We start from the raw sequence: 24488 nt of genomic DNA, 5'->3' as shown, positions 1-24488 counted from the left end.
TTGAGAGCTAGCTTACAGCTGGGCGCAGTTGATTCCTTGAAACGTTCAAGATCATTTGCAACAATTCCACCTTTCCCGGGGACGGACGGGTGCGTTCGATTCAATAGAGTCCTCCGTCGTGACTTCAAAATCTTCTTCTTCTTCTTCCCCGAGGTTGGCAAAGGTCATTTTGAGCCACCAACCCCGATCGAACGATTCCCTCCGTTTGAAGCCAGATCTCCAAAATCGACGGCGCTCCCAAAAGATTCCCGGAAATTCGACGAGCCGCAACCGATGGAGAACTTTATTTCAAGAACTGTACGAGTATTTACAGTAGGTGTGTGCCTTCCCCGCAATAAACAATGATGTCACCATGAGTTGCAATTTGCCATCAACCCGCTATTATTTACTGACGATGACATCTTGATGCCAAGGAGACCATTTGAAGGGAGTTGAGAAGCGGCATTTGGTCCAAAGTAGTCCACCCTCAGGGGCAGCCGAAGTCAAAGTTCCTCCATGTCTTCAAGTGTCGCACGCGCACCGATGCTTGCTCAGGTGACTCGGGCTGGCAAATGTGGCCTGACACAGGTTGCAGCAGAAGGCTTTTTCTCCCGTGTGCTTCCTGGCGTGAATGTTCAAATTCCCTTTCTGCGCAAAGCTCTCGCCGCACACGGAGCAAGCGAAAGGTTTCTCGCCGGTGTGCGTCCTGGTGTGTTTGCGCAAACTGCCCTTCAGAGCAAACCTTTTTCCGCATACGGAGCAGGGAAAAGGTTTCTCCCCCGTGTGCGTCCTCATGTGGATGGCCAGATTTCCCTTCTGCGAGAACCTCTCGCCGCACACTGAGCAGGGGAAGGGTTTCTCCCCAGTGTGCGTCCTCATGTGCTTCGTCAGGTTTCCTTTCTGGGAGAACTTCTCGTCGCACACCGAGCAGGAGAAGGGTTTCTCTCCCGTGTGCGTCCGCATGTGCGTGGTCAGGTTGACCTTCTGCGAGAAGCGTTCACCGCAAAGCGAGCAAGGGAAGGGTCGTTCGCCGCTGTGCGTCCTCGTATGGATCATCAGCGTGCCTTTGAGCGAGAAGCGGCCGCCGCACACGGCGCAGACGAAGGGTTTCTCGCCGGTGTGGATCATCGCGTGGCCCGTCAAGTGCTCCCGCTGACCGAAGCTCTTGCCGCAAAATGGGCAGATGAAGATCTCTTCCTTCGCACGCGCACTCAAACCGGACACGTGGCTACCGCCCCCCCGAGAACAGCCGAAGGCCGCGTGGCCCGGAGAGCCTCCGTCACGGCTCCGCCCTCGCCACGCTCTGCTCTTCTGCTCCGGCGCGCCTTGGCCTCGCTCATCTTCGCCTTTCACGACCACTCGCATCGCCGGGAAATGGCTGAAGTGGGCCCGCTGTTCTTCGTCGTCAGAACCGCTGGCGGGGCGACGCTCGCCGCCTTCCCGGCTGACGTCTACTTCCTCCTGTTCCTGTTTGACGCGGAGGGGCTCTTGCCCCTGATCCTCTTTGACGTGGGGGGGCTGCGCTGCCTGCAGCTGCTGGCCGCCGCCTGCGGGACACAAAGCGACTTCAGAAAATACTCCCGCCGCAATGGCCCTCAGTAGATCTTGAGCTGAGCTTGAGCTGAGCTTGAGCTGAGCTTGAGCTGAGCTTGAGCTTGAGCTGAGCTTGAGCTGAGCTTGATCTGAGCTTGAGCTGAGCTTGAGCTGAGCTGAGCTGAGCTTGAGCTGAGCTTGAGCTGAGCCAACCTCGCGCGCGAGACTCCATCCGAGCTAGCGTCGCTGCTCTTTTGGTTCCAAAAGGTTCCTGCGTGGCGTCCGCTAACCTTCTCTCATCGTCCATGGAGAATTTCAAGCGCCCAACCGCCAGCGCCCTCTTAGTTTCGGTTCCACGAGCGCGCCAATGAGGCGGTCGCTTTGGCACATTTTGCTCCACGCGAAACCGAGGTCAACTTGACACTCACTGGGCTCTCCACTTTAGCATGTTGCTAACTTGCGCCGCTCTTTGTTGGAAGCTAACACGCCAAGAGACCCGGAGCCGCTTTTAGGTCCGCCGAGACCAAGCTAGGGTGACACAAAGGTTAAATTCTTGCGAGCCGATCGATGACGAAAGAATAAACCCGTTGGTCGGTCGGTTGGCTGACGTCACGTCACGTGTCATCAGTAAAGCGGTCGGACGTTTTGCTCACATTTGTCCGCGTTTCGGCGCCTGCTTCCTTGCTCACTTCCGCGTTTTGCTACTTCGCTTGACCCGATTGGACGACGGCGCCCGTGACGTCATAGGAGCCTCACCTCAACCTTTGCTCCAACGAATAAACACGATACGAATGAAGGTGCTTCTGAGTTGTTCTTCAAATTCCGAAGTGTAGCCAAAAGTGAGTCAAAGCACCAGAGTTGCATTTCGTCCCTGTTCCTCCTCTTGAATGCATTTAAAGCTGAGTGCCAAGCAGGGAGGCAATGGGTCGTCTCCGGCCGGGGTTTGATCCCACCTTCCGGTCTCAGGGCGGACACTCTACCATTAGGTCACTGAGCTGGTTCATTTGCAAGTCAGAGTTAAGAATGAATGCGATGACTAGATGTTTAAAATAGCAGCTTTTTTTCATAGTTATGTCAAGATGTACATTGCTGACGTTTGACAAACCGGTTGCATTGTCCAATCGACAGTTATGTTTGTAATGTCGAGTGATCCGCCGCCAGTTGAGTCTCAAAATGGCCGGCGGCAGCAGCGGCTTATGGTACGGTCACACATGCTTTTTAGCCGTCCGTCCATATGGCGCTGTTCAAGTGCGACTAGCGCAAGGGACGACGCTTGCTTGCTTGCTTGGTCAGGCAGGCAGGCGTGCAAATGCTGCCTGCTGCCTGCTTGCTTGGGCAGGCATCAAACTGCTGCCAACCAGAGGGAATTGCAGCTCAATGGCTTCTCAACGGACTGACGAGCACACTGGGAAGGTTCGATCTTTTATTAGCATCAGCCTTGTGAATCGGCGCTTACAATAGGACTGCCTGCCTCTATTCACGTACAATCCTCCCCAAAAGTCTACCCGTCCAAATCCATCCGAGCGCTGCTGCCCTCGCCGCCGGCGCAGGCGTGTTTGTCGAGTTGCTGCTTGTGCGAGAATTTGCCGTGGCACGAGCGGCAGCCAAAGGGCTTTTCGCCGGTGTGCGTGCGCACGTGCACGTTGAGCGTCCCCTTGATGGAGAATTTCTTGCCGCACACGTTGCAGGAGAAGGGCTTTTCTCCCGTGTGGATCCGGGTGTGTCCGATGAGGTGTCCCCGCTGAGCAAAGCCTTCGCCGCAGAAGGAGCACTTGAAAGGTTTCTCGCCGGTGTGCGTGCGCATGTGCTGGATCAAGGCGGGGCGCACGGTGAAGCCGGCGTCGCACTGGCTGCACTTGAAGGGCTTCTCGCCCGTGTGCTTCCTGGTATGCCGCATCAGGTTGCCTTTGAGGGAGAAGCGCTTGCCGCAGAAGGAGCAAGTGAAGGGCTTCTCGCCCGTGTGCGTCCTCATGTGGTAGACCAGATGCGCCTTGCGGATAAACCGCTTGGGGCAAACGGTGCAGCTGAACGGTTTCTCCCCCGAGTGGATCATCATGTGCCGCTGCAAGTCGGACATCTTGAAGAAGGCCGAGTCGCACAGGGAACATTTGAAGTGCTTGGCGTCGAATCGCGCGTGGTCGGCCGGATAGCCCCTGGGCGCCGGGGGGCCGGCCGGCGAGCGGGCCGGCCGCTGAGCCCGCTCTGGCGTTTGGCTCTTCTTTGCCGGCTTGCTGCTGGGCGTCTCCTCCCGCCGCGCCGGTCGCTCTTTGCCGCGGCCGGGCTCCTCTTCCCCCTTGGAGCTCGAGTCCCGCCGCTGCTCCTGCTCGGGGGCGACGTCCTCCTGACCCACGTCTGCGGGAAGGCAGAAAGACAGATGCACTTTGGAACACCGCTCACCTTTTCCAAACCGTCAGGGAAGAAAATGAGCCGCGTTTGTTTGGGCCCTGCGGCATTTTCCCCCTTCTTTTGGAGCCGACCGCAAAGTGTCAGGCTTGATACGTTGGGATTTGAAACTTTGCTTTCTTCATGTTCACTTATGTGTGGTTTCTTTTTCGAGCTGTTTTGTCCGTTTTTCGAAATATTTTCAAGAGAAAGGCAATCAATCACATGTCCCAATATTGCGTCATAGGTCACTACAATTCCCAAACAGATTGACCTTCCTTCCTTCCGTGACGTATTACAGAAACAAATGCTGCATTCCAAACGAAGCCCAAAATGCACACGTATGAAACGAGAATGAAAATGAATCAAAATACGCTTCGTTTTTAATCCATGCCAAATGTGCTTTCGCTTGCTTATCCTTTTTAAAAGGCACCGTCGTCATTCACCCACAAACCTTTCTAGTTGAATTGTAGTTCTTTATTTCTCGCCAACCATATGAACGTGTCTGCGTCACGACTGAGGAGGAGCGGGACGGCAAGGATCTTCCGCCCCGCGCCGTCGAGAACTAATCCATAAGAAACTAATAACCACACATAATTCAAAGATGGGACAGCAATACTGACGCAGCGCTAGTACTTTCAGCGTAGAGTCGGATGTGGACAAAAGGTTCAGGTAAAGCCAGACTTTCTCTTTTTCCAAACTTGCAATGCACATTGTTGAATGGTCGTCCCCAGGTGCGAACCAACCTGCTGTGCTCGAGTCCATGAGCGCGTCCAAAAGTTGTCGTTGCCGCAGGTTCTCCTCTTTGCTGCGAGAAAGTTCCACCTCGTATTCGCTTATGGTTCTCTCCAACACGGCAAATATTTCTTCCACGGCCGCATTGAGCCGCTGGTTGACCAGAGCTCGCAGCATTTTCACTTTACACATTCTCACGCGGTGACGAGAAGAAGGAGACGAGCAGTGAAGACGACTTGGGCACTCGCGGCTGGCCTGGCGCGCGCTTCGCGGGCTGCTAACGTCCGTCCACCGCTCTTTGTTTGCAGCTAGCAGGCTACGAAGCAAGCGGGAGGGAGTCGCTCCCTTCCAAGTGACGAGTTTGCAGTCAACTGGACGGTTTCGTCCGTCAACGACAAGGGGAAGCCAAAGGAATAACGAGCCACACACAAGTAGTAAAGGCAGGCCCCGAAAGGTGGATTTTTACGCTCAGGTCAGCTCCGGCTTAGCAACGTGTGGCGGCTAATTCGGGGTTTTTTTGCTCCCCTTCCTTCTTCTTTGTCGTCATTGAAAGGCCCGTTTAGCGCTTATTCGCTCGATGCAACCACCTAGCGGTCGTTCAACACTGTAGCCCGCCATGTCAGCGCCGCAATTAAGCAAGCAGCAGTGCGCATGCGTGGAACGGCCGCCATCGATGGTACCCCTCGAGGGACAAACAACATAAACACATCGCCCGTGACGGAAACTGCGCGTTCCTCAGACTCGTCGCCATGGTAACAACAGCTTCTCAGCCAATAGAGTTTTCTAACTCTAGAATTGTAAACAACAACAATAACATCGTTTTTAAAGAACAATAAAACAAACATCTTGAGAACTGTGCTATATGAGACAAAATCTCGTGACTTTTTTACTTGCACTGGACAAATAACTATAGTTTGAAAAATGAAGCACCTTTTGACTAGAAATAAGAACGGACAAAGTTGTTCTTAAATCAAATCTTACTTGGAATAAAGATTAAAACTGGAGCATCATTGAGACTATGTTTGTTTTTTTCAGTTGTCATTGTAACATGAGAATGTTTTTTTTTCTTTTCTCTTTCCTGGTGTGGCAACAATTAGCTTCCCCACGTGTACACTGTGTTCACTTGCTAATGTGGACTCTGTTACAGCAAATTCAGTTTGGACAAACTTTATTGATTTTTTTTTTGTCATCTGGAAGACATTCGAGGCACACGCAACACTTTTGAATTGCAGTCAGAAAACAAAGTGGAGCAAAACACAGCCAGCACAATAACACATGTTTTTGAGATGCTTTAATGTTGAATGCCACCGCTGCCGCTGCTCCAGCCGCCGCCGCCGCCGCTTTCCCCGCCAACACACACGTGTTTGTCCAGCCGGAGCTTGGAGGCAAACTTCTCACCACACGCGTGACAGTCAAAAGCTTTGCCTCGCGTGTGACTTTGCATATGTTTGACCAGTTTGGAGTGAAATCTAAAGTTCATGTGGCAGACGGAACACGAGAGCGGTTTCTCTCCGGTGTGGATCCTCACGTGCTCCACCAAACTGGCCTTTCGGGGGAACTTTTTATCACAGAAGGAGCAGGCAAAGCGCTTCTCGCCCGTGTGCAGGCGCGCGTGTCTCAGGAGCGACGAGTGGACGCTGAAGCTGGCGTTGCACACCTGACAGGTGAAGGGCTTCTCGCCCGTGTGCGTTCTCACGTGGTTGACGAAGGTGGACTGAAATCTGAAGGCGGCGCCGCACACGCCGCAGGTGAACGACTTGTGCCCCGAGTGCTTTTTCATATGGCCCAGGAAGGTGGAGTGAAACTTGAAGGTCATGCGGCAGGTCGAACACGAGAAATTGGCATCGTCTGGCGAGGGCTCCTCGGCCGCCGCCCCGGCGTGGCTCCTGGCGTGTCTTTTCAAGTGTCCCTTGCTGCTGTAGGCTTTATCGCATTGAGGACATTCAAAGAGTTTGCGGAGACCTCGGGCGTCTTGCTGGTCGGCGTCGCTCTCCGTCAGCATTTTCTCAGAGATTTTGCGGGCGTCTTCCCGGTCGGCGTCGCTGTCTGTCGCCATCTTCTCTGCGCTCTCGCCTTCATCTTCACTCTTGACGATGACGCACGTCACCGTCAGCTTGCTGAGGTCGCCGGCCTCGTCCGGCCGCTCCGCCGCCGTTGTCTCCTCTTTGCCGAGGGGGTGCTCCGGATGTCGCGCATCTGCCGCACACGAGAAGGCAAACGTTGGCAAAGTCTTCCCATTCCAGTAAGGCGTCCACCTCGCAACATCGACGACGTGTTTATGTATTTTTTTTAAATGCAAAAAAACCACCGTCCTTTACGACTTTGGTGGCTTTTTGGCGAGTCTGCTTTAAGGGGACAGTCGAAAACCAAAACCAGGGCTTAATTGCAGAAAACCGCCATTGAGCTTCACCCAACTTTGACTTCTGCCCATATTACAGACGTGACAAAATCGCGGGCCAAATTGTCGTTCAGAGGGCCGCCCGTTGTTGTTGTTGTTGATGATGACGGGAAACCGAACAAACGTTTCATATTACACGCACACACGCACGCACACACGCACACACAGGGGAGGAGGTGAAATGACTGTAGGAAGGGGCTCGGCAATGAGACTGGCCCATTTTGGGCAATTTAGCAAGAACGAGACGAGAACCTGATCAAACAAAACAACGACAAAGGTTCGCATGCTCCGGCAGCCCGCCTGAACTTGACACGTGTGTATTGGAGCTATCGCCTTCATATTTGGCATTTGTCTTGAAGGCAGCTTCGTGACGTGAAGCGCTTGACACGGTGCCGCCTCAAGGAAAGCGACAAAAAAGAACTCAAGTGTAAAGAGCAGCAAACAACCTGCTGGTGTGCGCGCGTCCACTTGAGGCTTGACAAGAGCGTCGAGGAGTTGACGCTGTCGCCGGTTCTCCTCTTTGCTCCGACAAAGTTCCTCCTCGTAGTCTGCTATGGTTCTTTCCAACACCGCAAAGACTTCTTCCACGGCCGCGCTCAGCCGCTCGTTGACCAAAGCTCGCAGCATTTGGACTTTAAACATGTCGCCGGGAGAAGGAGAAGAAGAAGAAGAAGGACAACAACAAACAAGCGGAAGGCGGGCGCTGAGCACGTGTCGCGCGCGGCCGGCGCGCGCCGGTTGTCTTTGTTCGCGGCTGACAAGCTCCGAGCTAGCTCGTGCGGCGAAATGGCGGCCAATGACCCGGGCGGGCTGCCGATGTGTCTTCCCCCACTTGTACGTGACAAATGAAAAGAGAATGTTCCCAAGTTGAAGCGGTGGCGTACATTAGACGGCACAACCGAAAGGAACGTTGCACGGAGTTGAACGTCAGTCAAGTGACCCTGCCGATCCAGGCTGCTGAATGGTTTGCGCATGCGCGTCCCAAACGCATTTGCTTAGCCGCGGAGCTGCTCGTGAGGGCACTGCGCATGCGCCACAGGCTGTCGCGGTTGCAGTGACGCCGCCACACGTCGCTTCTTTTCTTGTCCGACCTGGATCCGGTGCTGCCATCTGGTGGCGCTACGACGCAACCGCTACGCTCTCAAGTGTTTAGATTTGCTGACCTTGCTGAACTTGAGCTTGTCCAAATTGTCCTGGAGATTTCAGCAAGTCGCAACACTTTCCCATATCTTCCGCCAAAGGAGACCGCATGGCTCATTAGCTTTGTGTTTTTCCATCATTTGCAAACATCAGCCTTTATTGAAGAAATAGTTTTACAGCTTAGCTGACTGTGTTATGGACCAAACCAGTAATCATTCAATCTGTGGGCTTTTTTTTTTTTTTTTTGCATTGTTGATTTGAAATATCGTAAATCAAGGGGTGGAGGTTTAATCAATTGTAATCAGCGAATTGATTGATTAATTATTCGTTACGGGCCTTGACTTCGAGGTTTTTTTTCATTTCTTTTTTTTAATGAAAATTTTAAAAAAGCCAACTTTAAGGTTCCCGTTATGCGTTATCTGAAATTCCGTACGTGTGCGCAGGTGCGAGCAGTCAGTGACGAGCACATTTGGGTTGAGCTGAACGCTTGGAATCCGTTTATTTGTCATTTTCCAGCAGTGAACACATATCAATTGACACGTTTGTGGAGAATCTCAGTGCAGATATAAAAAGATGCACCCTGAAAACGGAGCAAGCGTGTCAAACGAGACGTGGCGTCGTTCCGCGCCAGGTGCTCAGCTGGGCTTTGCTTTCAACTATACTGTGGCCACAAGGAAAACTTGCTTCACACATGTGTCAAGACACGCAAAAGCGCAACAACTTGGCGGGGCCGGCCGAGCCAGCCAGCCAGCCAGCGAGCGCCACGCCACGCCACGCCACGCGAGTGTCCCCAAAAAGCTTCTGGATTTGAGGAAAACGTGGGCTGGCGGTTGGATCTAGGGACGGCCCGGCCGACCGGCCGGCCAAGAAAGGCAAAGACACTCGGTGTAAACCTCCCATCTGGGTGGGGACTAGATGATGACGTCACATGATACAGTCTTCCAGAAACACAGCACAGCACACGTGGGAGTCGCTGATGGTCCGGGGTGCGTGTGGACGTGACCAAAATAAAAAACAGCACAACACACGCACACTGTGGTTTAAAAACGAAAACCAAAAAAAAACGGCGTCCAAAAACTAAGAGTCCATGAACAAACAGGTGGTGTTATTTCACCACATGCACAGGCAGGTCATATTTACGCTCACAAAATAGCAACTTATTCTCGTACGGTTACGACACAGTACGTGTCATAACATTGTGTCTCCTTTTGGGTGTGGACCTTGATGGCTCCCTCCCTCCCACCAGCGATGAGACGAATGATTGAAGAGAGCCTCGTGACTCTTCGAAATGGAGCTAACTCGTAGCTGTGACGCTGCGACGCACGCGCCAGGAGGTCCACTCGAGACAAACCCGTGGTTGAAAAGTATACAGCAGATGAATAAGTCGGCCAATAAATAGTTTCCCGGCACACGGGAGAAGTATAAAACCTTCCTGAAATATAAAAATAGAAGAGGCTCGGTAAACACGTGGGCAGGCCGGCGCCTCACCTGCTCTACAAAAAGTCACCACGCCCAAGGAGCGCGTCGAGACTTTGCTTGCGCCCAAGTTAAAATAGAATCGGGCCTGCAGTGAATTGGTGGCATTCCAAAACAGGAGGGAACGTCTTTTTTTCCCCAACGCGCGCGTGGGCTCCAAGGCGGAGCCACCGAGCGCTGGCCGGATGATTGGGACATTGGTTCCAGCGGAGAACAGCGAAGGAAAATGAACCACTTGAAGCTGTCCAAGTGCAACACGTGGGAACAATGGAAGGTCTTCAAAGGTAGCACAGCAAACAAGAAAGAGTTCCAACGAAAACACAGCCGCTTGTCGTCCTCGCTGGCGGGAAAAACAAAATGCACGAACCACAGAGGAGAAGACGGCGGGAAGAATCCAATCTGAACGGGAGGGAGCGCACGTTTGCCGTGGCACTCACCCGAGCGGCTCCTGCGCTAAGGCGGCCCGGCCCGGCCCGGCCCGGCTTCAGTAGGGCTTGCTGTCGTTCTTGGAGCGCTTGAGCTGCACCTTGAGGCGCTTCATGCCGATCTGGAATCCGTTCATGGACTGGATGGCGGCCTGCGACGACACCGGGTTGTCGTAACTCACGAAGCCTGGAGGGTCACAAGCTCTCGGTTACAAACGCTTCGTCGGCGATGGATTTTGACGACGGATTAGCGAAGAGCACAGCGAGCTGGCTCGTTTTCCACATTGTCCTAGTGAGCGTTTGCTTGGTCCAATATTCATCCGGCGCCGTGCGTGCGTGCGTGCGTGCGTGCGTGAGACAAGCGCATTTGACACCATCGAGACTGACCAAAACACTTGCTGAGGTTGGTCTGCTTGTCAATGAAGACCTTGGCCGAGATGACGTTGCCGAAGGGCGCGAACATCTGGAGCAGGTCCTGGTCGCCGAACTCTTGAGGCAGGTGGTAAATGAAGAGGTTGGCGCCTTCCGGACCTGCGAAGAAGCAGCTGGTGACGTGGGCAAAAGCTCCCGTTGACGCGCGCGGCCCTGCTTTCTGGGCAACAGCCGCTCGGCTCGTCCGTGGCTACAAAACGGCCGCCCATCGACACGCTCTCTCCTCACTCCCGTCTGGGCGGCCAAATGGGGCGCACCTTTGCTTGTTTGGATTTGGCGGGCGCACGCATTGACAAGAGGAGCTTCACTGGCCCAGGGCAGGGCAGGGCAGGGCAGCGGGTGGTGGCCACAACTCTTGTGCTCTCGGGCTCGATTTCCTATTTGCTCGGTAATCTCGCGGCAGAACTCACCTTCCTTTTGGCTGCCCGCGGCCGAGACGCTCTGCTGCGACAGCAGGCTTTGGTTGTAGAGTCCCGGCAGCGCGGTGGCGGCGGCGGCAGCGGCGGCGTACTGCTGGATTCCGGAGTAAGCCTGACTCAGCGCCTCCATGGTGCCCCCGGAGCCGTTGGACAGGCCTCCCGAGCCCAGGCTGCCGTTCAGAGCGGCCATTCCTGCGCAGCGGGAGGGACGGAGGAAATGGGGAGTGAGAGCGCGATTGCATGCCTGCCCATCCCAGGGTGGAGACTTGGAGAAAAAGCTTCACCCCGCAACACCCACGCACGGCCAATGCGCAATGTTCTCGCTCGGTCGGTCGGTACCTGCGAGCGAGCCCACGTTGAGGCCGGCTCCCGCGCCGGCGGCCAGAGACTGCAGCGTTCCCAGAGACCCGGCGGCGGGGTTGACGGACGACATGCAGCTGGAGGTGGGCGACGAGCCTGACGCGACAGCACAGTGCCAAGTCCGTTTGGGTCGCGCACGAGGCCGCTCAATTGGAGGTTCGGCCGACGCAAGTGCACGTTTCCGCTTGTATTCCTCTCGTATCAATTTTGGTGTCACCTACAACACTTGAACGGTGGTTGACTTGTATGTCATACTTGGGAACGGCTTTTGAGCGGAAACAAAAGAGTCGCAATTATGATTATTATTGCCACCCTAAAATCAACTCTATGCGTGCGTGCGTGCGTGCGTGCGTGGCTTGAATACATCAACGCAAAAGCACACACGCTCCACATTCCATTCAAATGATGGCTGGAATGTTTGTTCTTGGTCGCTCCAAGTCTCATCATCCAGTCAAGGATTCCGATTTGATGGGGCAAGCAAGACATTCACAAGTGGAGTGGAGGAGAGCGGCATATATCAAATATCTATATTTGGGGGGGGGGGGGGGCACAACATTTGTTTGAGGGGGCCAGGCCCGGCCGGCTCTGCTTTTGAGTGACGTACAAGCAGCGGAGTGACGGCCAACTCATTGGCGCCAGGGCGGCTTTTTAAAAATATTTCAGACCCACGCACGCACACACACGTCATTTGCTGTCGGGCTTCGGGGGCATCTGACGAGCGCTTTTCAACGTGCAGCCCTTCCAGCAGCTCCCGAGTACAAGCGCGAGGCCAACAATCGCACGCGGCGCTTGTACCTGAGCTGGCGAGTGCACTTAGGGGACTGCTTGATGCGGTCATGGCGCCCGAGCCGGTTCCTGAGGCCTGGCTGGCGGTCGCTGCTGCCAAAGCGGCCAAATTCTGCATGGCATTCAGACCTGAGGTGCACACTGACACGCAAACACGCGACTACACTTTGTACTCAGGTTCAATTGAAAAACAATTAAGCAAAGCAAAGGGATGAGGTCCATCCAAACTTTTGAACATGTACCTGCAGCGGGGTGCGGGTTGCCGAGTGCGTTCCCCGCCGAGGCCGACTGCTGCAGCAGCTGCAAGTAAATCTGCACACATGCAGCAAACGGCTCACACTGTCGTGATCTTCTCCATGCATTCAAAATCAAACTATTCCTTGTGTGCGCGCAGTTGGCAGCGATTCAAGCGCAAGTGCAAAGCGCGGCGGGTCGCATTGGCAGACGGCCCGTTCGGACCGTTCGGCCCGTGAATCCTTTTTCTTTGCTTCAAAAGGCAAATTTGACAAATCCATTTGAGCTCGCGTGCAAATTGTCTCGCCGAATTGAACGGGGCATTGAAAAGAGCCAAGTGAAGCGTTTCCCCAACACGCACGTAGGCAGCGACGCTTTTCAAATGGCGGCCAAGACTCTGAGGCGGACTTACGGCCAGGTACTGCGGGCCCAGAGCTCCCAGCCCGCTCAGGTTGCCCCACATGGACGCGGCGCTGAGTTGCTGCATCTGCTGCTGCAGTTGAAGCGCCAAGCGTTTCTGCTCTTTGTCCTTCTGGGTGTCGGCAAACTTGACCACCACGGGTGACGAGCAGCCCTGAACGCAACACACGCACAGCGCGCCGTTGCCGCCAACACGTACGTGCATGCAGGACAAATGCCAGCGCGGCGGCCGTGCTTGCATGCGTGGCTTTTCCGCTCATTCGCCCGCAGCTGCATGCGGAAAAAAACGACTTGGCGGAGTGAATGAGGAAAACGCTATCGGTTAAGAAAACCAAAAAAAAAAAAATGAACCATCATCCGGTGCATGTTGGATGCGTGAACTGCCGACTCTCTGAATGAGGGACAACGGTATTGGTTAAAAATAAAAACCAACTAAGGAGATTTGAAGTCATCATCCGGTGCATGTTGGATGCGTGAACTTCCGACAACGGAAATAAAAACCAACTAAGGAGATTTGAAGTCATCATCCGGTGCATGCTGCCGACTCTCAGTTTGTAAATGCGCGCGCCTTTGTTTCCAAAGCATCGTGTGCGTGCGTTTCACCTCCATGGTCTGGGACTGGTGCATGGACTTGATGGCGGCCTGGGCCATCTGTCTAGCTGTGAAGGTCACAAAGGCGCAGCCTGAAACGCACAAAAACGCATGTAGCGAGCGGACTGACAGACGGGAAGGGGTTCTTCTTCAGAAAAAGAAACGCTTACGTGGGCCGATCTGACGACAACAACAAACGAGACGTGAAAGAATAGTTTGAGCTGAACGACAAACTTCCCAACTTGATTGACAAGTTTTGAAATTGTGAAAGTGGCTGGCGTGGCGCATCTTTTTTTCCTTCTTTCTGACTTTGTCCAATCAGTCAGCCTTCAGCCTTTGCCGCGTCAGTTTATCCTGCTCCGGGCTGGGCTGGGCAATGCAACCAAGATTTTTTTTCTTCTTCTTCTTTTTCATTGCCGCACAGCGGACGTTGCGGCGAGACGCTTATTGCAGACGCTTGGCCCGACAACGAGACAGGCGCGAGCGACAATGTTCCGATGCCTGTAGAAGACGGCGGTCACCTCGGCTCAGTCCGTCGGGGCCCCGAAGTATGCGACACTCTTCGATCTGGCCGTAGGGCGAGAACATCAAGCGCATGTCGTTCTCGGTACACTTCTTGGAGATCATGCCGATGAACAGCTTCCTGTCCTCCACGGCTGCACGCGCGGCACGCAGCGTTAGCGCGCAAAGGCAGCCAGGGGGCGGGCGGGCGGGCGTGCGTGCGTGCTCGGTCATGGGCCGAGGCTCACCGTTATTCTTCTCGCTGTCAGCCGGCTTCATCTGGATGGGGTGGTGCATCTGCATGGAGGGAGGAGGCAAACGCGCTCGGCGTCAGCGCCTTTATTGGCTTTGGGCCGTACGTGGGATTCATTCTTCTCATTCTACAAGTGATCAAAAAGCATTGACGCTTCCTTGCAGCTGCCAGCGTGCTGCTGCTGCTGCTGCTGCTGCTGCTGCTTTCAGTTGTAGCGCCATCATGAACGTTTTCTTCATGAACGTTCATTATTTCTATTTGGAACCAAATGCGACGTTGGGTGAGCTGCGTCGGCAGCGCGGATGCTTCTTTCCGCACAAAAGAGTCAAAGTTGAGCCCAAAGGACGCCGCGCCGGCCGCCACTCACCCCTGGTAGAATCTTCATGTTGTGAAGAGCGTTCTGCGCTTCCAAGGCCGACTTGCGGGTGTAGTATGTGATGAAACAGCAGCCTGCCGCCAGACAACGCACGCACGCACGCACACACATGCCACACACACATGCCACACACACACACGCACCCTCTCAACAACTGAATGACGCCGTACGGTCCAGACCGGCGTGCAGATCGCAGGAGACTTTGATTCCAAGTAGTTGTTTCAGTTCCAATCAGAACAAGATTTGAACAGGGCCGCCAGACACGAGAGACGGCGAGTGTTTGAAGGCCGTCTTTGGAAAATACACAAACGCTCGCCTTTGCTCTGCGGCGGGTTCTGGCTGCGGTCCTTGAGAACGTTGATCTCGTACACGGCGCCGTACGGCTCAAAGAGCTCGCGCAGCTGCTCCTCCGACCAGGAGCGCGGGATCTGGCCCACGAACATCTTGATGGCGTCCACGTCCGGCTGATCGGGGTGGTCCAGGGACCCGTTCATCTTCTTGCCACTGCGGAGACACACAAGAGCGTCACGTCGCTTTGCTCCTCCATCAGAACCAGCCTTCAGATCTTCACACCGAGTTGCGGTTTTTATTCTTTCTGCTCGCAGCTTCTGCTCCAAAACTGAAGGAGCCTTGAAGGGGAAACAGCTTCAAATCGCCTGACTGGAGCGGAACTCGTGAATCTTCGCAGATCGCTCGGATCACGTCGCCTTTTGTTCTCACGCAAGGACTTTTCCGAAGAAGGCCAAACGACTTGCATCCGTTACGCTCGTTACGTCGCTAGCGCGCGCTTTCTCCCGGGTGTCGAGGCCAAACGTCGTTGGCCACGACCGACGATTGGACGGGAAAAACAAAACCTTGGACAAATAGTCAAGCGCGGGAATACATCGGCCACTCACACAGGACCGGAGTTCAACGAGCAATGATCCACCATCATCTCCGGGAGGAAGTCCAGTTTAAAAGACGCCATGGTGGCCAAAGAACAACAAAACGCACACGGGGGAGGATGAGCCACCGGAAGTCAATGGTGGCGCCGCTCGCTGAGCGCTCCGCACCCACACGCAGACAACCTGGCCGGCGGAGCGCCGCGGTCAGAGCACGAGGCTGAGGAAGCGCGGCCGGAGGATGACAGCCAAAAGGCCTTAGCGGGAAACGCCGATGCCGGCGGGATGGGGGTGGGCGGAGGGGAGGGAGGCAGGGAGCGAGGGAGGGAGGGAGGGAGGACGAGCAGGCGGGTCTGGGCGGGGGCCGCCGCGGCCACAATCAAAATGCTGATGACCCGCGCCGTGGCTTTTGTGAGCGTTTCTCCTAGGCCAGCAGAACTGGCTGCAGCGTCAGATAAACAGCGTGTCAGATTGATGGCGGAGATAAGGCCCAGCGAGCGCCAATGAAAAGAGACAGTCGACGCGGCCACGCGGGCCGCCCCGTAATCCCGGGACCGGCGCCGCCCAACTGAGTTCCGGCCACGGGGGCTGGATGGGTGGGGGAGGCTGTCACTTTGGCTCAGCGCGCCTCCGTCCTGATGACTCGGCCAGTTGGCAGGAGCCGCCTACTTCCATTTTGAGTAAGACCCGCAAATACCGGACTCGGAATGTCGTCGGCAATTACGTTCCGCTTATCGGCTTCGAGAGGGCTGCAAGCCGGGACTTCAAGTCTAGTTTATTGCCTCCTCCATCTTCCCGCACACCTTGACCAACTAGTCCCAGCCGGGAGAGAAGTCCCTCTCCGTTGTCATCCCGGCCGTGAACCGCCGGCGTTAAAGCCATCGCCACGATAGCGGCGCACCGTGTGCAAAAATCAGTGACACGCTCGCGAGGCCAGCTAACCGGAGCCCCTCAAGGCCCCCTGAAATGGTGTCTCCTCCCTCCGGGGTTAGGAACAGCGGCGCCAGTAAGGTTAAACCCGGCCAGAGTTCCGCTTTTGCCACGGGTGCTTCTAAGCTGGCTTGCTCCATGGGAGCCGGATGAACAGGAGCACCTGAGGAGCACTCGAGCCTAACCGTGGCAGGGTTCCTGGACCTGGATTTGACACCTCTGGGGATGACTAGTCCACTCCTCAGATGAAGAAAGGGCAGCCTTGGCCGAGTCCAACCCTGGACGGAATCCGCAACGCGGATCAAACTAGAAAGAGCAATACTATTGACAGCGACGTCTATGGAAAGACCCATACCCGGAAAACAATTGTAAACCTTTGAATGTCATAAAACGGAAAAGGAAAAAAGTTCGCATCATAAGAAATGCCTAGTTATCGTGTGTGTGAGGAAATGATAGAAAAACATCTGAGCAGCAGCATGGTGCCCGTCTGTCAGTGGACCACCACGCTGCCTGCCACTTGACATCACGTGATTGATCCCAGAAATGATCAATAGTGCTGTGCAACTATTTGGAGGCTCCCTCCGCGAGTACAGTACAACACAGCAATTTCTCTCCGTTACTCTGCCAAGGTGCAATAAAGTTTCTTATTTTGAAAACTCTTGCCGCTTCCGCGTTAGTAGGTGACATCGCGCGGTACTCTCCTTTCGGATATAAATAGTGACCAAAAGAGAATGGGCAAAAGTGTTGTCACTCGTCGCACTTGACACCATGCAACCTCTCGCCATCCATAAACGCCCACGCATGGCGAACTAGTCGGACTGTTGTCACGTTAGTTGCAGCGTTAGCGTGTAGCCAGACGGCCAGCCAGCCAGCCAACCAATAAGTTTGACAGCCAGCTGCCAGGGGTGCGCGCACGCAGCTTCAGCTCAGCTCGGCTCGGCTCGGCTCGGCTAAGCTAGGCTAGAATAGGCCAGGCTAAGCTGGCTGGCTGTTTAGCACACTAGCGCGCCCAACAAACCTTTCCCAACTTGAAAGGAGCAACTTACCCACGGGTCTTTTACGCCACACTTTATTTGACTGGTTTTGGCTCAGAGCAGGGTGCCGTGTTGGACGTTGACCGGCAAATGTTATGATGTTATGTTGTGCTGTACACTTTCAAAGCGACAAGTTGAAGCAAGCGGCGACTACTCGTAACTTGACAGATTTGGACAGGTAGCCGTTAGTTACTGCATGTGTGCATGTGTTAAAATGGCAGGCACTCGCCCCTACTCGGGCCCCTACCACCGCATCTGTCCAATAGGGGGGTGGAGGCGGGTGCTCCGGGGCAATTTCAGACCTTTTTATTCAGTCGTTGCGTCTTGTATGTTATTAATCGTAATTTATTTCAAACGCTTCATCGTTTGTGGGTCAGAGATAGAGACGGAGTTAGTATCAAATTATTCCCTGCGTTTAAGTGGAAGGTGGTACCGTCCCACTGAGAGGCACCATGCTGGACAGATGTTTTGCTATCTTTTTTTCTACAACATACATACAACATTTAACAGTCCGACGTCACTGAAAATAACATTCACTCATTTACTGGCTCATTTACACTGGCTCAGTTTTGCTCCTCTTATTTATTGGGTTATTTGTTTATTATTTATTCATCACTCATTTATTTATTATTTATTATTTGCGCCTTCTTGTTTTTCTTTTGTGTCGTCTACTTGTATGTCTATCGTGTACTATGTCTCGTCACCGTGGGATAAAGGAAACGGAATCTCGGTTTCTTTGTGTGTCTTGACATATGAAGGGATTGACAATAAAGCTGACTTTGACTTTGACTTTTTTTATTATCATTTACCTAGCATCAAACAGTTAAACCAAATACAAACCGTTTTTGATCAAACAAGGCATTTGAGATATTTATTTGTTGCATTGACATAATTACTTTGCTAACTTATCTCCGGTCATACGAATGATATAAAGAGATTTTTAGAAAGCAATTTTAAATCATGAAAAATAATGGAAAACGGCATCAGCATGTGCATTGGAACCATTTAAAAACAACAACAACAACAACATCAACAAAGGACAGTCTAATTGGGTTTGGAAGTCGTAATCGTGCAATAAGAAAAAAATATGTTTAAGATATGTGCAACTGTATTTCACAGTGTACTTAAAGCCCCCCGCCTCACCCTCGTGACGTCACTGTGCACTTGCGCATGAAGCTCATGAGGCCATCGCGGCAGTCACATGACACTTTGGCGACGCTGTTGGACCGCTCTGACACTCCGCTTGGAATCATGGTAAGTGGCCTGACCGACTCAGTGCAACGCAGCCGAGCACGGCATTTGTGGAAAATATGCGCTCGTGTACCATCCAAAAGCCAGGAGAGCATTTTAACGCCTGTTGTGGTCTAGTAGCTATAGTCATGCAGAAACGGAGGTTAGCCTAAGCTAGGCTAGGCTAGGCTAAAAGCTACTTCCAGCTTCAAGGCCAAAACATTTTAAATGCAAAATGAAGTGGAACGATATCAGCCGCCGCGCCCTTTCGTCGTTTTATTCGTGGCTCGGAAGGAAATAAGTGTGTTCTGTGTTATTCGGACCACTTTGAAGAGGCGACTCCGACGCCCGATGGATGTTGTTAGCTTAACATAACTAAGCTTTGCTGCTGTCAAATGAATGTTATTGTGAGAGGCAGACGTCTTCCAATAAAGACTCGTCTTTGCCCGAATGGTTTCCAAATTTCCCTCACAATAAATGGGAAGGGAACCAAATGAGGATTTGTTGAGAATAGCAGCATAGCCCATCGTTTAAACAATGTCCACCAAATGTTTACAAAAATCTAGCGCCATTATTTACAGTAATTGTGTTGAAAATGGCCGCTTGACGTGCATCAAGTGCGTTGCATATCTGCCTTTCAGTTCAGTAGGGGTGTGAGAATTTCAAGAGAAATAGTTTTTTCCATGGCGCTCGTGTTGTGAGGCAAAGCTCTTCCAGACGTTCCAGTGATACAAGTATCATTTCCCTGTAATGAAAAGCGCCAATTTCATCCAGAGTCATCACATGCACAAGTCAGGGTCAGCGGCGCTTTCCGTCGTGTGTTATCATGAAGCTAGTAGGCTTTCACACGTTATATATAGTACAGAACTTGTTTTGAACAATGTTGTCATTGGGTTTATTTGTTTATCTCAGTGAGGGGGGGGGGTTACTGGAACAATACATTTCTCCCCCAAAATATTTGGAAATGTTTTTTACGCCTTCGTTTCAGCCGACTACACAGCAGTCTCCTCAGGATGAGCAGGAGAAGCTTCTGGACGAAGCCGTGCACGCTGTCAAGGTCCAGTCCTTCCAGATGAAACGATGCCTGGTGGGTACAGTTCAACGTGGCGTCACGAGAGCTGGCGCAATAGGGTGACTGGCGGGATTGTCGCGCTCCTTGATGCTTTACGTTTTTGCCGCAGGACAAGAACAAGCTGATGGATGCGCTCAAACACGCCTCCAACATGCTGGGAGAACTGCGCACCTCCATGCTGTCTCCCAAAAGCTACTACGAGCTTTGTATCCTCACGAACGACGTCAGAAAAGACGAACGTCGAGACAACTTGGGTCAGCCGGCCGCCATTGAAGGTCAGGCCGTACGAAGACAAACGCTGCCGGTCGACGTCGGGCCACACGGAGACAAAGTCGTGTTGCCGCAATATTTTGACGCGTGGCGCCCGCATAACATTTTGACGCGCAATTGTAACGTCTTTGACACGCTAGCCAACGTTGTTGTCGCTCCCTAACGAGCGGCGCGCAAAGACATGGCCATCTCGGACGAGCTGCACTACTTAGAGGTCTACCTGACGGACGAGTTTGCCAAAGGACGCAAGGTGGCCGACCTGTACGAGCTGGTCCAGTACGCGGGAAACATCATTCCCAGGCTGTGAGTCGCGTCGCCGCCGCCACCGCAAACGTTGACCGGCGACTCGCGTGCCAGAAGCCGAGGAGCGGGCTTCCAGAGGGAAAATGTGCAACGCGAGCCGCCGCCGCCGCCTTGCAAACAATCCTGCCTCAGCCAGCTGAGCGCGGCGCCCTTACGCTTGTTTTGTGTGTGTGTGGGCGTAGCTACCTGCTGATCACGGTGGGCGTGGTCTACGTGCGCTCCTTCCCGCAGTCTCGTAAAGACATCCTCAAGGACCTGGTGGAGATGTGCCGCGGCGTGCAGCACCCGCTCAGGGGCCTCTTCCTCAGGAACTACTTGCTGCAGTGCACCCGCAACATCTTGCCTGACGACGGCGAGCACAGCGAGTAAGCTGCCGCCGCCGCCGAACTCCCGAGTGGCTTTCCGTGACCGCGCGCTCAAACTCTCAGAGGCTCGGAGGAGATGACGGGCGACATCAACGACTCGGTGGATTTTGTGCTGCTCAACTTTGCCGAGATGAACAAGCTGTGGGTGCGCATGCAGCACCAGGGCCACAGTCGCGACCGAGAGAAGCGCGAGAAGGAGCGCCAGGAGCTGCGCATCCTGGTGGGCACCAACCTGGTCCGCCTCAGCCAGCTGGAGGGTGTCAACGTGGACAAGTACAAGCAGGTGACTGGCAAAAAAGGGAACGTTGATGCAAAAATGACGCAGCATTAAAGATGCCAAAATGACGCAGCATTAACTAAAGACACTCGTGATAAAGAAATAGTCCAAATGTTTGAATTTCATTTGAAGCAAGAGGTGGAAAGTGATGCCGACGACCACTAACGCACGCGCGCGCGCACACACCTAGGTTGTTCTACCCGGCGTGCTGGAGCAGGTGGTGAACTGCCGAGACTCGCTGGCGCAGGAGTACTTGATGGAGTGCATCATCCAGGTAGGCGCCACGTCACTCAGGCCGGCCTCTTGCTCTTCCTCACGCTCTGCTTGATCCAGGTGTTCCCGGACGAGTTCCACCTGCAGACCCTCAACCCTTTCCTCCGCTCCTGCGCCGAGCTTCATCAGCACGTCAACGTCAAGAACATCATCATTGCCCTCATCGACAGGTACGGAGGCTCCCCTGGCCAGCAGGCCGGCCGTAGCGCCTCCGTCACCGTGGCGTTTGCTTTCAGACTGGCGCTGTTTGCTCACCGAGAAGACGGACCCGGGATTCCGGCCGAGATCAAACTCTTTGACATCTTCTCCCAGCAAGTGGCCACAGTCATACAGGTAGTGGACGTCACGTTAGCATTTCAAAGCAAGCTGCGGGCGGACCTCGTTCGGCCGGTGAGCTGGTCGCTGTTTGCGTTGCAGTCGCGCCAGGACATGCCCTCCGAGGACGTGGTGTCCCTGCAGGTGTCGCTCATCAATCTGGCCATCAAGTGCTACCCCGAGCGCGTGGACTATGTGGACAAAGTGCTGGAGAGCACCGTGGAGATCTTCAACAAGCTCAACCTGGAACAGTAGGTGGTGGTGGGAGGGAGGGAGGGAGCGAGCGAGCGAGCGAGCGGCACTGCCGCCCAAACAATGTCAAATGCGCCGCTCCGTTCTCCTCCCGCAGCATCGCCACGAGCAGCGCCGTGTCCAAGGAGCTGACGCGCCTGCTGAAGATCCCCGTGGACACGTACAACGACGTCTTGACGGTGCTGCGGCTCAAGCACTTCCCGCCGCTCTTTGAGTACTTTGACTACGAGTCTCGCAAGAGCATGAGCTGCTACGTGCTCGGCAACACGCTGGACTACAACACCGCCGTCCTGGCGCAAGAGCAGGTGAGAGAAGCGCATCTCCTCGTTTTTACTGGCACCTTGGCACGCGGCTGTCTCTGCCAAAACTGCAAAAAAATAAAAAGTGTTTTTTGAATTTCTGCTCCTCACACCAAAGCATTGGCGTTCTCACTCTGGCAGGTGGACGCCATCTTGAACCTGGTGTCCACGCTGATCCAGGACCAGCCCGATCAGCCCGCCGACGACCCGGATCCCGAGGATTTTTCCGAGGAGCAGAGCCTCGTGGGCCGCTTCATTCATCTGCTGCGCTCGGACGACCCCGACCAGCAGTACCTGGTGGCTCAGCCTTCGCCGCCGCCGCCGCCGTCATCCGGCTCCGCTTTTCTGGTCATTGACGTGCGTATGGATTTTGCGCGCAGATCCTGAACACGGCCCGCAAACACTTTGGTGCGGGCGGAAACCAAAGGATCCGATACACGCTGCCTCCGCTGGTCTTTGCCGCCTACCAGCTGGCCTTCAGATACAAGGACAACGCGTCGCTGGTGAGCCGCCGCTTTGGCCACACCCACCTCTCTGGCAGAAAAGCGCAAGCAGGCGCGCAAGCAGGCGCGCATCGACGGCATTCGTGCGCCTCCCTCTCGCCCATGGACCTGTTTGTTTGGAATCCCTCCTTCAGGACGACAAGTGGGAGAAGAAGTGTCAGAAGATCTTCTCGTTCGCCCACCAGACCATCAGCGCCTTGATCAAGGCCGAGTTGGCCGAGCTGCCGCTGCGACTCTTCCTGCAGGGGGCGCTGGCGGCCGGCGAGATCGGCTTTGAGAACCACGAGACGGTCGCCTACGAGTTCATGTCGCAGGTTAGCCGGGATTGGCGCCCGCTAACGTGTTAGCGAATGCATGCTATTTTGGCAAAATCACACGTTTGACGGTTGCAGGCCTTCTCGCTGTACGAGGACGAGATCAGCGACTCCAAAGCGCAGCTGGCGGCCATTACGCTCATCATCGGCACGTTCGAGCGCACCAAGTGCTTCAGCGAGGAGAACCACGAGCCGCTCAGGACGCAGTGCGCCTTGGCGGCCTCTAAGCTGCTCAAAAAACCCGACCAGTGTCGCGCCGTCAGCATCTGCGCGCACCTCTTCTGGTCGGGACACAGCACCGACAAGAACCACGAAGAGGTGCGCAAGTCTGTCCCATGAGTTTCATGCCACCCGTTTGGGTGGCCTTCCTTCTTTCGGCCCTTTCTTTTTCTTCCTTTCTTTCTGATTATCTTTAGGCCCTTCCGTCTTTAGTTCCTTCCTCCCTTCCTTCCTGTGTTCCTCCTTTCCATCCATTTCCTTTCTTGCCTTCCCCCTCCTTTTTACCCCCCTTTCCTCCTCCTTGCTTTCTTCTTCTTCCTCCCTACCTTATTGGCGTCCTTCTCGGCTCAGCCTGGTTTCCGTCCTTCCCTCTTGACATTTGTGGGCAAATGTCGCAAGATGTCTCCAAGGCTTACTCGAGCTGGCTCGCCGTCTTTGTTTCAGATCCGAGACGGCAAGCGCGTGATGGAGTGCCTGAAGAAAGCGCTGAAGATTGCCAACCAGTGCATGGACACCTCGCTGCAAGTGCAGCTCTTCATCGAGATCCTCAACAGATACGTCTGCTTCTACGAGAGGGAAAACGATGCCGTAAGAGAGGCCGCGGTCCCGCTAGCTCTGAGCTCGTCTTTCCGCCGCGCTGTTGTTGTTGCTCCTCGCCGGCTCGACCCGCCCGCATTGCCGCTCGCTCGCAGCGCTCTCTCGGTAGCAGTTGCTCGCTCACGGCAGGCGCTCCTTTCACGTGATGCGCGCCGCCGTGTCCTACTCCAATCGGAAGTGTTTTTGCACTCTTTGTGAGCGCAGGTGACCGTGCAGGTTCTGAACCAGCTGATCCAGAAGATCAGGGAGGACCTCCCCAACCTGGAGGCCAGCGAGGAGAGCGAGCAGATCAACAAACACTTCCACAACACTCTGGAGCACCTGCGCCTCCAGAGGGAGGCGCCCGAGGCCGAGGGGCCCGTCTACGAGGGACTGGTCCTCTGAAAGCATTGACGTGCGCCAACATTTCTCCACCGAGAATTCCCGCCATCCCTTTTATTGGGACCGAGACGACCAAGGGTTCCGATTTGCATCGTCTGCGACCGCTCGGACAGGCGTGTCGGAAAGCCGATTGAGCGTTTATTCCTTCCCAATGGAATAAATGCACAAAGGGCTTTTTGTCGAAATAAGAAACCACTCACATGGCGTGCTCTAAGCGCCGCCGATCACCTGACCCCGGCCTCCAAATCACTAAAGCGAGGTCTCGTGCATTGTGCGTAAGGTTAGGGAATGATTTGCAGAAGTTTTCCCACGCGTCTGCTCGTCTTTTCTTTCTTCCTTGGTTTTGGCCCAGCGACTGTGTGCAAAATGTCCCCCCCGTCACACCCCGAGTGGGTCCCTTATGCTTGTCATTTACAGAAATAAACTAACTTCTTAAAGTACTTGCTTTTAATATAAGAAGCTTCTCTTCTTATCTTACAGTGGGCAAGTTCACGTCTTGTACACTGCACAATACATCACAAGTGGAGCGGAAA

The 24488-nt window shown here is 54.2% G+C and overlaps 4 protein-coding genes across 6 annotated transcripts; 1 reads left to right on the top strand and 3 right to left on the bottom strand.

The window, feature by feature from the left end:
- Nucleotides 1–268: 268 nt before the first annotated feature.
- On the bottom strand, nt 269–5256 carry LOC133152807 (zinc finger protein 436-like). Its single transcript, XM_061276711.1, has 4 exons — nt 4641–5256; nt 3016–3864; nt 1726–1917; nt 269–1526 (listed from the first exon to the last, which is right to left on the bottom strand). Exons 1-4 carry the CDS (start codon nt 4819–4821, stop codon nt 502–504), a joined length of 2247 nt encoding a protein of 748 aa, XP_061132695.1. The 5' UTR covers nt 4822–5256; the 3' UTR covers nt 269–501.
- A 524-nt stretch (nt 5257–5780) lies between these two features.
- Nucleotides 5781–8021, bottom strand: LOC133152715 (zinc finger protein 32-like). The gene is made up of 2 exons (XM_061276564.1): nt 7474–8021; nt 5781–6825 (listed from the first exon to the last, which is right to left on the bottom strand). Exons 1-2 carry the CDS (start codon nt 7667–7669, stop codon nt 5921–5923), a joined length of 1101 nt encoding a protein of 366 aa, XP_061132548.1. The 5' UTR covers nt 7670–8021; the 3' UTR covers nt 5781–5920.
- A 620-nt stretch (nt 8022–8641) lies between these two features.
- On the bottom strand, nt 8642–17520 carry celf1 (cugbp, Elav-like family member 1). 3 transcript variants are annotated; one of them, XM_061276528.1, is made up of 14 exons: nt 17298–17520; nt 14757–14944; nt 14432–14514; nt 14060–14108; nt 13832–13966; nt 13323–13402; nt 12712–12873; nt 12308–12377; nt 12075–12206; nt 11259–11375; nt 10911–11111; nt 10456–10599; nt 10081–10255; nt 8642–9983 (listed from the first exon to the last, which is right to left on the bottom strand). In XM_061276528.1, exons 2-13 carry the CDS (start codon nt 14932–14934, stop codon nt 10128–10130), a joined length of 1479 nt encoding a protein of 492 aa, XP_061132512.1. In that variant the 5' UTR covers nt 14935–14944; nt 17298–17520; the 3' UTR covers nt 8642–9983; nt 10081–10127. The 3 variants fall into 3 exon arrangements, with proteins under 3 accessions (XP_061132512.1, XP_061132511.1, XP_061132513.1); XM_061276527.1 differs by having other exon boundaries at nt 8642–10255; XM_061276529.1 differs by lacking the exon at nt 13832–13966 and having other exon boundaries at nt 8642–10255.
- Nucleotides 17521–18400: 880 nt separating this feature from the next.
- Nucleotides 18401–24395, top strand: vps35 (VPS35 retromer complex component). The gene is made up of 17 exons (XM_061276509.1): nt 18401–18539; nt 19504–19602; nt 19697–19793; nt 20037–20160; nt 20343–20525; nt 20589–20808; nt 20993–21076; nt 21136–21245; nt 21312–21408; nt 21493–21641; nt 21740–21947; nt 22083–22238; nt 22322–22444; nt 22579–22758; nt 22837–23076; nt 23422–23565; nt 23779–24395. The coding sequence occupies exons 1-17, from the start codon at nt 18456–18458 to the stop codon at nt 23956–23958; spliced, it is 2478 nt and encodes an 825-aa protein (XP_061132493.1). The 5' UTR covers nt 18401–18455; the 3' UTR covers nt 23959–24395.
- Nucleotides 24396–24488: the final 93 nt, after the last annotated feature.

Source organism: Syngnathus typhle, linkage group LG4 (assembly GCF_033458585.1).
Source record: "Syngnathus typhle isolate RoL2023-S1 ecotype Sweden linkage group LG4, RoL_Styp_1.0, whole genome shotgun sequence".
In the NCBI taxonomy this organism is placed as follows: Eukaryota; Metazoa; Chordata; class Actinopteri; order Syngnathiformes; family Syngnathidae; genus Syngnathus; species Syngnathus typhle.
Note: the sequence above shows the minus strand (reverse complement) of the source record. Positions and strands in the feature narration are given on the sequence as shown.

Coding starts and splice junctions, on each gene's coding strand:
- LOC133152807 (XM_061276711.1), bottom strand. CDS start 4,821: ATGTGTAAAGTGAAAATGCTGCGAGCTCTGGTCAACCAGCGGCTCAAT. Junction 3,865..4,640: donor CATGGACTCGAGCACAGCAG/GTTGGTTCGCAC, acceptor GCCTTCCCGCAG/ACGTGGGTCAGGAGGACGTC. Junction 1,527..1,725: donor GATGGAGTCTCGCGCGCGAG/GTTGGCTCAGCT, acceptor TGTGTCCCGCAG/GCGGCGGCCAGCAGCTGCAG.
- LOC133152715 (XM_061276564.1), bottom strand. CDS start 7,669: ATGTTTAAAGTCCAAATGCTGCGAGCTTTGGTCAACGAGCGGCTGAGC. Junction 6,826..7,473: donor GGACGCGCGCACACCAGCAG/GTTGTTTGCTGC, acceptor CGTGTGCGGCAG/ATGCGCGACATCCGGAGCAC.
- celf1 (XM_061276527.1), bottom strand. CDS start 14,934: ATGAACGGGTCCCTGGACCACCCCGATCAGCCGGACGTGGACGCCATC. Junction 13,403..13,831: donor CCCCGACGGACTGAGCCGAG/GTGACCGCCGTC, acceptor TGTGCGTTTCAG/GCTGCGCCTTTGTGACCTTC. Junction 12,378..12,711: donor TGGGCCCGCAGTACCTGGCC/GTAAGTCCGCCT, acceptor GCATGTGTGCAG/ATTTACTTGCAGCTGCTGCA.
- vps35 (XM_061276509.1), top strand. CDS start 18,456: ATGAAGCTCATGAGGCCATCGCGGCAGTCACATGACACTTTGGCGACG. Junction 19,603..19,696: donor TCCAGATGAAACGATGCCTG/GTGGGTACAGTT, acceptor TTTTTGCCGCAG/GACAAGAACAAGCTGATGGA. Junction 22,759..22,836: donor CCTACGAGTTCATGTCGCAG/GTTAGCCGGGAT, acceptor TGACGGTTGCAG/GCCTTCTCGCTGTACGAGGA.